Source organism: Vombatus ursinus, unplaced genomic scaffold (assembly GCF_900497805.2).
Source record: "Vombatus ursinus unplaced genomic scaffold, bare-nosed wombat genome assembly UNPS02014768.1, whole genome shotgun sequence".
Taxonomy (NCBI): domain Eukaryota; kingdom Metazoa; phylum Chordata; class Mammalia; order Diprotodontia; family Vombatidae; genus Vombatus; species Vombatus ursinus.
Genome location: NW_020954546.1, coordinates 29,049,223 through 29,060,576, shown reverse-complemented (window position 1 = coordinate 29,060,576; position 11,354 = coordinate 29,049,223). Strand labels below are relative to the sequence as shown.

General features: G+C 40.5%; 1 protein-coding gene across 3 annotated transcripts in view; it reads right to left on the bottom strand.

The window, feature by feature from the left end:
* The window catches only part of RHOT1 (ras homolog family member T1), a 50,151-nt gene that overhangs the window by 16,165 nt on the left and 22,632 nt on the right, over positions 1 to 11,354 (bottom strand). For all 3 annotated transcript variants that reach the window (XM_027861989.1, XM_027861987.1, XM_027861988.1), the window contains exons 11-15: positions 7,909 to 7,993; positions 7,402 to 7,547; positions 3,199 to 3,299; positions 2,719 to 2,849; positions 1,993 to 2,076 (exon numbers count right to left, since the gene is read on the bottom strand). In XM_027861989.1, the coding sequence (XP_027717790.1) occupies positions 1,993 to 2,076; positions 2,719 to 2,849; positions 3,199 to 3,299; positions 7,402 to 7,547; positions 7,909 to 7,993 (547 nt within the window). The remainder of the gene's footprint in view (positions 1 to 1,992; positions 2,077 to 2,718; positions 2,850 to 3,198; positions 3,300 to 7,401; positions 7,548 to 7,908; positions 7,994 to 11,354) is intronic.

The window sequence follows — 11,354 nt, the reverse complement described above, 5'->3', positions numbered from 1 at the left end:
TGTGTGTGTGTGTGTGTGTGTGTGTGTGTGTGTGTGTGTGTGTGTGTAAATAATCATCACTACCATCTGCTTTTTGGCCTCAGTTTTGAGAAGGATGAACGGACTAACGTGTCATGTTCACCATTTCCCTGCATGTTTTTAAAAAGAGGAAGGAGGGGTAAGTGTCCATCCTGCGCAGAATGGCTGAGCTGATCCCTACCAGGAAGAAGGAGGCTGTGAAGGAGGCTGGCTCTCCTTCCATTTCCACCCCACAGGGTCCAGAGAAATCACTGGTAGGAGGATGACCAAACTGAGCCGTACAAGAGATCTGACCATCCGCTACCGCCTTTTCTCTCCTCCCTCCCTTCACATCAGGCTTCCAAGTTCCTGGAACCACTTCAGCGCATGAGGTGGCATTACCAGCCACGCGTGACTCATGCAATTCGGAAAAAGGTCATCATTTGGAAAATGGTCATCAAACTTCAGGAGGATATAAACACTACTCTATGCTGATGAGAGAGGGACACAGGGCAAAGAGGAATTTAAAAAAAAAAAAAGCAAGACCCATGAATCCTCACTAGGAGGACTTAATCTGGTAGACTACAGATACATCTAAACTCGATGTGGCCATTTTATTGGCAGACTATAAACAGTTCAACTATTGATGGCAGACCCTCAGATACCCAGAAGGCCCTTCTGGGTCCTCCTCTTCTTTGGTCGCTGAATTAGTCTCACACAAATTTAATTAAACTGTTCCTCTAATGGGATTCTAGATCAGGCTTTGATGATTGTACTATTCATTTCTTGCTCACACAGTGATGACATAATGGCTCTTTAAAAGTAGCGGAGGGGTTGGCTACTCACTCTATCTGGACACATGACTCACTGTATGGAGGTCTTGGGACAGAAACTCCCTTCCCTGATGCAGGTCAGCAGCTCCTCCAAAGTTAGGGGAGCAGCGGGGGCGGGTGACTACGGAGGCGCTGCGGAGCCAATGACTTGCTCAAAGTCACACAGGTTGTGCACTCATGTCACAAGTGAGGTCTGAGGATTTATCCCGCACAAATGACCAACAAGCACTGATGTAGCTCCTTGTGTGAAAGATGTCTCTTGCTCTAGTCCCCCCACCACCAATGCCCCTTCTAGGTAGCATTTTAAGTAGTCAGGATAAAGGAACAAGAGTAGAAAGTAAGAAGGCAAAGGAGGAGCTGGCAGTTACTTACAGAGGGTCCTATAATTGAAGGGGGCATAACAATTACTTGCAAATTATCTCATAAACTAGAGGAGCAGATGAGCCACTGGAAACTGTCCTGTAGATTAACTATGGCCACATCCTGAGACTACGTGCTGAGTGAGGGGAAGCCAACCAGGCCTTACTGAAAGGGCCCCTCGGTCCTGCCACCTGCCCATGGTATTCCAGACATATGCAGTTAAGACCAGCAGAACATCAGCAAATATTATGCTGATGAACCAACCCTAAGATGTAGCTAATAACTTTGAGATGATGTGGCTATCTTAATGAATTAACCCTAAGGTAGCCGCAGTAAAAGTTAGTCTACTCCCTACCACCCAAACCTTATAAAAATGACACCCCAAACTCCTATCCCCTGTACTCCTCCATCTGTTACTGGTCCATGCTGCCCAAGTACCCCCCAACCCTGATCCATGGTTATGTAAATGACTCTGTGCCTCTCCCTCTCCTCCTTCTCTTGCCCACGCTGCTTGTCTCCCTCTACCACTCTCCCACATTCCTAGGACACTCTATGCCTTATTAAAGGCCCAGTGTGACTGAAGTATTACTCCCCACTTGCTGCCATTGTGGTCTTTCCTGGTGAACACCCAAGGAAATAGGTGTGCCTGTTCCCATAGGGATCCCTTGCAGTCCCACTCCCTTAATCACAATTAATAATTCCATAAATTAACTGGCAATTTCACTCCTGCTTTGTGTCCGGCATTGCACAAAGGAAAATGAATTCAAGTCTTCATAGGCAAAATGGACACAAAATTTCTTACCAACAAGTATTTCTCTTGTCCATATACATAAACAGTATTAATTGCATAATAAGATTTATGGTCATCACGAATGTGCTTTTGCCTCTGAAAGTAGAACAGAAATCTTTCATTATTTACAATATGAAATCATGCCACTAAATTTCCATTAATAAAGTACAGTTTTATAAATAAAAGAGCTTTTCTTTTCTACACTATTTGCCACTTAGCAAATATGAAAACTGTGTTGGTTTTATATTGTTTAGTTATCAGCATCTGAGGGGCAAAAGACTTTTTCCACACATGCTGATGGCTCAAAATGTTCTACACAAATAAAGCAATAGTTGAAAATGAGGCAAAATCAATTACTGAGAATGCCAATTCCAGAGCCACCTTCTAGCTGAAAGGCCACAGTCTTGGGAGTCCTTTCATTAAAAAACATCTAGAAGAATGAAAGACTCAATGGGGGTGGGCACACCTCCAGCTGCTCACCACATGTGGGACCTGGGATAAGAAACCAGGAAGACAAATAACTGGGAACAATTAGGGCAGGGACAAAACTTGGTTCGGTACTTTTCAAACGGTTCGACTCTAGAAGGACTACTAACACTTTACACTATACTTTGCTCCTGATACACATGTCACTGAGTTTTATTAAATCCCCACCTACCAAATACAACAGTTTGAAAAGGATCTATAAAGACACAAACATACATCATTTTGTTAAACTTCTGAAAGCTGAAAACTCACCATTAAGTTTCTTCCAAGTAGAGCCTGAAGAACTCCACTCTTCCCACAACCTTTCATCCCAATAACATTACATCTAAACACATTTCTTTGAGTCTGCTTCTTTTGAAGATCTATCTTTTTATCTCTTGTTACTAAACAAACAAACAAAAACACACATGATTTTTCAGCCTCTATTTTGCCTTAGGGAAAACAGGAAGTTATGTGGTCACTCATCTGCTTTAAGGGATAATCTGCACTTAAGATAAAGGCCTTATAAAAACAATACTTCATAAGACAAAGAATAAGAAAACCCCACTGATCAGAATAAGAATCAAAGAAAACAACTTTAATCCTCTTCTGCCCTCTGTATTTCAAAGAAATTATCATAACATAGGAAAAAAATACTAGAGCGAAGGTGTGGGAAGAACAATGAAGACCAATTTATTTTAATTCTTTGGTATTTACAAATTACACATAATAAAAAAAAATTCATATAATCACCCGTGATGGCAGAAGCTTGAGACTCCTGTTCAGTCAATATTGAGTAGCCTAGATAGCCCAAATACTCCAGGCATCGCTGTACATCCAAATAGGTTGTAAGCCTAATGAAAGAAAAGATTGAAGAAATAGTGAGGAGCTTCAAAAGGAACATCTGTAGACACAGAGCTCTAACAGCTCAAGAATGGAATCATCCCTTCCAGACACAGAAGGGTCACATGCTTTCTCTTTCTGCTGAAGCTCTTCTTTGAACTACCTTGGTTCTGGGAGCACTGGTCTGGAGGCAGGAGACCCTAATATCTCAAAGATCCCAGCTCCACCACTTCCTAGGTAGGACCTGATTTGGGGCACTTCACACAACCTCTTTGTGTCTTAGGGATAATCAACTCTGATATTGTTGTGAAAAATAAAATGCTCAGCATAAGTTTTTTTTCTCCAGTTGTACAGCACCACAGCATATGTAAGTTACTGTTGGGAGTTAATGTTATTATCGCTCAACTCCCAACTCCTTGATAAGGAAACTCCTTTGTTAATGGTAGTCAGCCCTTCTCTGAGAGGATAAGTGACTTTTCTAGGAGCATATTGTTATGTCAGAGGAAACACTTGAACCCAGGTCTTCCTGGCTTAAAGGCCAGCTCTCTGACCATTATACATACAAATGGTTCTTCACCATTTTTTGTGAGTCATGGACCCTTTACCAGAATGGTGAAGCCTACGGCCCCCTTCTCAGAAGAATGGTTTGTTGCCCACATTCATAATAGAAGGAAATGCTAAATTTCAATCACAGGATAGTGACACTGTAGAGGTCACTTTAACCTTAGGTTAAGAACCAATACAACATACCATGTAGCCTCACTTCCAAACAGTCCTGTAAAAAAGGTGTTTTCTAGTTTGGAAAAGAGAATGAAGTAAATAGCTGTCCAATGAGCTCTTGCTGAAAATAAAATAACCCCGACCAGAAAAAGCAGGCCAAGTGGACCACAGCTATCAGAGTAATTAGATGTGAAGCTGGAAAAGACTTTAGAGCTATCCAGCCCCTCTAGCCCAAACCCCTAAAATTTTGCAGGTGAAGAAGCTGAAGAGCCAAGAGGCTAAATGACTTGCCAGGTCAGACAACCAGCAAGTGCCTGAGGCAGGATCTACAGCCAGGCCCTCCTGACTCCAAGCCAACATCTCTCCACCCTCATGTCTCTCTATGGTACCTCTATGTGGCAGAAAGAGCCTTCATGAAGTCACCACAAAGCCCACTTTCTTTCTCTGAAGAAAACATCATCCAGGGAACATATTTGTCAAGTCACACATGTATTTCCCATAGATACTTGGCAGCTGAACATTTGATCATTATTATTAACCACTCAGTGGGGTGGAGAGTGGGGCAGCTAGGTATTGCAGTGGGTGGAGTACTGAGCCTGGAGTCAGGAAGACTCACCTTCCTGAGTTCAAATCTAGCCTTAGACACTTACTAGCAGTATGACCCTGGGTAAGTCACTTAACTTCTGTTTGCCTAAATTCACTGGAGAAGGAAATGGAAAACCACTCCAGTATCTTTGCCAAGAAAACCCCAAAAAGGGTCACAAAGAATCCCAACTGAAAAATGACTAAATTGGAGTGGAGAGGAAGGAGCTCAGGATTTAAGAGTCAGAAGACCTGGGTTTGAGTGTATGGTTTATTACTACCTGTATAATTTTGGGCAAGCCTCAGTTTACCTATTCTTCCTTTTTTTGGGGGGGAGGTGGGGGGTAGAGACCTGTAATTTCACTGATGCAAGCCACTCCTTCAGAGGAAGCTCCCTATGCCAATGAACAGCAGCACCTGTTGCTTGGGAGCCACAAGAAGTTAGGGGATTTGCCTAGGATCACATAAGCAAGTCTGTGTCGGAGGCAGGCCTTGAAGCCAGGCCTTTCTCCTGACTCTGAAGCTGGCTCTTTATCTATCTACCCTTTTACTCCTCTGAAGAATAAGGAAAAGCTGGCTGGCTACGGCAGAAGATCATGGACTTAGAAACTGAAGGGACCCCAGAGGCCAATGAGTTTAACCTCCCTCTCATTTCACAGATAAGCAAATTGATCAAACTGTGAAAATTCTGTTTTATAAATAGAGGGTGTTGACAATAAAGAAATAAGCAACAATAATGCACCAATATATAAGTTAACCAAATACCCTAAAACAAGCCTCCAGAAACTTCAGTGCAGGAAAGCATGACTTTCTTGTATTACAAGAATAAAGCCTCTAGGAACATTAGAGAATGCAAGATCAGGGGCCTCTGGGCGTCCCAGGGACAACAATAAATCTACCAAAGTAACAAGAGGGCACGTGTTTCTTTTCTTTTTTTTTTAGGCAATTGGGGTTAAGTGACTTGTCCAGGGTCACACAGCTAGCAAGCGTCAAGTGTTTGGTCTGAGGCTGGATTTGAACTCAGGTCCTCCTGACTTCAGGGCAGATGCTCTATCCACTGAGCCACCTAGCTGGCCTCACGTATTTATTTTCAATAATGGAAGGCACACACAGAGTGAAAAGAGATTGGGTTTTCAAAGCCCACCTCAGACACTCTGGGCAAGCTGGTCAACCTCCGAGGCTTAGTTTCTTCATGTGTAAAATGGCAGTAACAAATCTTATATTACCTGCCTCACACAGATGTTGGGAGGATCAGATAAGACAATGTTTATAAAGTGTTCTGTAAACTCTAAGTGCTAAACACATAGCAACAATTACTACTAGTACACCTAAAACAGGATCTTTCCTTATGGCCAACATATGAAAAATCCATAAAAGGTATTGGCGTTTCTGCTTTCAAATGACACTCGCATCAGTTTAACATGGAGACACAAAGCTACCGCACAGCTCAGTTTATAAATTACTCTAAAGGAACATTTCCCAATAAAAACAGCATCATTTTCACCTCTGTATCACTCACTCCCTTTCAGGTCTCTCAAACTGGCCCTTCGGCTGCTTCTCTGCACACCCCTGCACAGGCTGGCTCCAGACCCTCCGGGCTCCCAGGCTTCCTCCAGCTCAGCTCCAGTGTCACCTCCTCCAGGAGGCCTTACCTGATCCCTCCCAGAGGCCAGTGCTTATCCTTGAAATGACCTTTCATTTACTCGGTGGACATCACGTGTACACATCATCTCCCTCAAGAGTTGGGATTGTTTCATTTTTGTCTCTTTATCCCCAAAGCCTAGCACAACACCTGGCACATAGTAAGCACTCACAGGTAGACTGAATTATCCTCTAGAGCTGATTAGGTTTAACTGATCTGATTAAATTATCCTAGGATCGTAGATTTAGAGCTGGGAGACAGCTTAGAGGTAAATATCAGTTCATTACCTGGCCCAGCATCACAGTTACTAGCCCAGTCAGCACTAAACCCTCTGCGCCCCCTAGTGGTCTCAATGTTGAAGTGAATCTTACCTGTCTTGATATTTAAGAATGAACAATTTGGTATGTATTAAGAAAGCTTGAGGCAACTGGTGAGTTGGCACACAGAGCACCAGGCCTTGAGTCAGGAAGAGTGAGTTCAAAATCTAGCCTCAGACACTCGCTAGCTGTGTGCCATGGGCGAGTCACTTAACTTCTGATTGCCTGACAGAAGGATCCATTGAAGAGGGAAATCACAAACCACTCCAGTATCCTTGCCAAACTCGAGTGAACAACAAAAACAAAAATGTATAAAGAAAGCTCACACATATCTTTTCTCAACCAAAAGTAGTTCTGACCAGATATATCTTCAATCTAAGATTTTAAATGTGTTCACATGAAAGCACTTTAAATAATATTTTAATGTTCCTGATAGTTGTCAGTCCCAAGTTAGAAAGATTTATGCATAACACATAACACCTAAAGATCCACCTTCATGTAGAAGAGGGAAAAGCATTTAACAAATTCTCCTTATTTTCCTACTTTTATGACCAATTGTGTCTTTGCTTGATCTAGTTCCACGGCATAAAAAAAAAAATCTGAAACTCTCACACCCTTGAGAACAGGCAGAAGAATCTATTGAAACTCTTCTGTCTGGTGGGCGCAGCAGGCAGTACACATCACTTACACAAGGGAGGACGTATTAGCCAGAAGGTGAATTCCAAATATCACCAGTGCAATGCTCTTGTACTTCAGAAGAACTACAAAAAGCTCCATGATATTAATCCTATGAAAGCATCACTTGAAACTACATGTCATTCTATAATCAAGACAAGTGAATTTTATACTCACGTCCACTGTGAAAGAAATCCCTGATAGGTGATCCATCCTCTTTCATTTGTACAAACTGTGTTGTTTACATCAGGCCCCCAAGGCATATAAGGGAAGACTTTGAATAAATCTTTAAGCTCATCAGGTGATAAAGCACAGTCTCTATCCTGAAAATACATAAAAATGAAGGTAGTGGTTCTCTAAGAGATTAATTCTCCAAGATAAGAGCTTCCTACTTCCATATCCAAAGTCAAATTAATGTATCTAAATTTTCCATGTACTTGAGAAAATCTTAAAAAAAATCTATTAGTTATTTTCTAATGTAATTCTAAGCTGAAAAAGTATTTTGCATTTTTATAAAACTTTAGAATATAATGAACAGGAAAATAAATTCAGTTGTTCAATGTGAAGAGTTTAATCAGTTTCTTGTCTTATGTGAATTTACCAATCACAGTTACAAAAATCAATGTAAGCCAATCATATAGCTATATTTACCATAAAACATCAAAATCAGAGTTAAAAGCTTACCAAATCATGCTTGTCAAAAATGCTTTGGAGAAATAAATATGCATGATGATTTAATTCAGTGGTGCAGTCAGGAGGTATCTTTAGTCTATAGACCAAAAAGAAAAAATAAAATAAAAACTGGTTATCTAGATGTAAATTTTAGCCAAGAAATGAATATAAAAGTATTAGAAGTAATTTTATGTAAAATATTTTAAGTTTTTCTTTTTTTCTTTTTAGGCAGTTGGGGTTAAGTGACTTGCCCAAGGTCACATAGCTAGTAAGTGTCAAGTGTTTGGTCTTAGGCCACGTTTGAACTCAGGTCTTCCTGACTTCAGGGCCAGTGCTCTATACTCTGCGCCACCTAGCTGCCTCTTAAGTTTTTTTAGCAAGCGTACTTCTCAAAGTAAGTGATCTCTGTGGTAGTGAATATCCTTAGGATCAATGATAATGGTATTCATAAGCAAACAGGAAAGTGGCACGTAAACATTTTATAAGTAAATGGCAGATCCTCTAAGGAGAATTTATAGAAAGAGAGGGATAAGAATCACACACGATGAAAACATGGAGATTTGCATCGGTGAAAGGAGCACTCACTTTGACAAAACCCCAGATACAAAATAATAAAGAAGCTTGCATGCCAGTAATGATGAAAACTCCCCCTCTAAAATACTGTGCACTTACTACACTTAACTAGTTTCTAATGTACACAAAGTCACAAGAGGTAAATGGAGGGTTTCTATATACTAATTCTGGTATGGAACAATGATGTGGATGTAAAATCTATCACTTCTAGGGGTATGGTCGCCAGACTGGCAAGACTTATTCCCAGCAAAATTGTGGGGGATAGAAATATGAACAATGCCTCGGGGGGACAGGATGCTCTTTTAGAGAAAAGTGAGCATAAAGTATATGGAAATGGGGAGAAGGCAGGATAATTAATGCAGGTTAGTAAGTTGCAGTGGCTTACAAGAGTATCCTAATAGACTAGTCTACCAGATCGGTCAAGAAAGACCTGAAAGTGGGAAGCATATTCTACAATACTCTGTCCAAATGAAAATGGGCCTACAGATGCAAAACATGTAAATGATTCCTTGGTGGAATCCAGGGAAGCCAACGGGCTGGGTTCCTAGTGACTCAGAAAGAACTTTGCTTTCTCAGTGCATCACGGAATCTAAGAAAATCTTTGATATTAAACTGGAGACATTAATATCAGAAAGTCACACAAGGAAAGACAGAGAGGCCCCAAATCTACTATCTGGGAATGAGACACATATGATTATCGTGTTAACCTCTGTCAAATTAAGTAATGAGTATCTGCTTGTAATAATCTATTTCTTAACCTTTCTTGTGTCATTGGACCCCCTCTGGCAGTCTGGTAAAGACTATGGGTCTCTTTGCAGAGTCATATTTTGCAGAAAGCACATTTTTAAACAACTGAAGGAAATGCTATATTTTAGTTAGAAGTCAGTGCAAATAAAGATGTCATTTTTTTTTCCCATCCACATTTTTACTACCTTTCTACGTATGATTTTCTACACACAACCTAGTTTTTGTCCTCTCAAATGACTGAGTGCATACATGCTTTAATGAAAAGGGCCTTGCTTAAAGGGGACCTGATTGAGAGAATAAAAGAAGAAAATGGTGGACCCAAGGGAAAAGTGTAAAAGCAGTTTTTACTACTTTACCAGCCTGAAGGTTAGTGATGGAAAAAAGTTATCAATTGGATAGAAAGGCTAAGGAAGCTTCTGTGTGGTGGATGGTCAGCATGGGGCCCATTTTTGTCACAGAAGCTTTCTAAACATCTGATCCTTTCAGTAAGAAAGTACACAGCATCTATATTACCTCAGACATTTAATATGCTTTATATTAGCCTTGAAGGTGGTGACTTTGTATACATTAGAAAATAGGGGTCTATAGACAATAAAATTTAACTTTATCTTACTAGTTGAAGAATCTTCCATACATTGCATTATTTATAAATCAAATATGTGTCCAACAACTGAAGAAATGGCTACACAACTGATGGTATACCAATGTAATGGGATATTACTGAGACATAAGGAACGATGAACATGGAGAAATCAGAGAAACAATGGAAAGCTTATATGCAGTGATAGAGAGTGAAGAAAGCAGGGCTGACAGGGGAAAAACAATCCAAAACACAACTAGAAGTAAAGCTAACATTGAGAGGCACTAAAACTTGTCAAATACAAGTAAACATTGGAATCATACTATCAAAATTAAATGATATATTCCACTTTTTGGATAAACTGTTTTTTCAGGAAATACATTTTGTGTATATGTGGTAGGGCAGTAGGTTTATCAGGGAGTGTTTCTTACATAGAAACAAACTATATCAATAAAATGTCTTTTTAAAACTTGAGAATCTTGCTTATAACAATTAGGCACACAGACATATCCTACTGTATGTCACTAACTGGTTCTGCAAAAACATGACATCAAGAAAATCTACATTACAGAAGACAGTAACATAGAAACAAAGATATCAATGAGCAAGTTGCCAAATGATGTTACAGAAGGATTTTTATGACTTTTCCAATGGACTTTGTTATAGTATTTGTGTGCACCTATGCAATACATGCCCAATGTTATGGAATATTAACTGGTAAAACGCTGGGTGAGCTGAGCATCTCTACCAAGGTGAGCTTTCCCCTTGCAGACAGTGGGAACCTCCACGTGAAGCGCCTGAGAATCCTCATAAGGATGATTCTCACAAGGGGAAGCTGTCCCTGACCATCGTGATCTACCTTCTTGTGTTTCTAGAGCTCAAGCCTGAGAAGGGAAATAACCTGGATCCCTTTCTGGAGCCCTAACCTGGGAAGAAGAGGAGGGAAAAGTCATACCCTTCTTTGGGAAAGTGAGGAAGCTTATTGGCTAAGACTCATACTAGTATGCTACATATAACTTAGGGAGGTACACGGGAAAAGAACACTTATCAACTCCTATTTCTAATCTTACCCAAGACAAATTTGTTCACCATATTCAAAAGAATTCCATTAATGTGGTAGCCATATCTGAACAAAGAAGTATAATCTCCTCAAAAACTTATATATGCACAGGGAAAATAATGTTCTATGCACACCACGTCCATCCCCCGCAAAAAAATTCCCTACTCAGATCATTAGGGAGATCTGTGATCTCACCAAATGTGGGTACTCCCTCTATTGGTAGAGATCAAAATCCACTTGTACCAGGGGCAGCTAGGTGGCGCAGTGGATATAGCACTGGCCCTGAAATCAGGAGGACCTGAGTTCAAATCTGGTCTCAGACCAGACATTTGACACTTATTAGCTGTGTGAACCTGGGCAAGCACTTAATGACCCCCACCCTGAAAAAATCCACTTGTACCTTGCTCTGTGTGGTTCTCATTTAACATATTTCCATAAATCCTCTATAGAAAATCCATCCTCTAGTTCTTTTATTATCTCAAGGACAAAACAAATTCT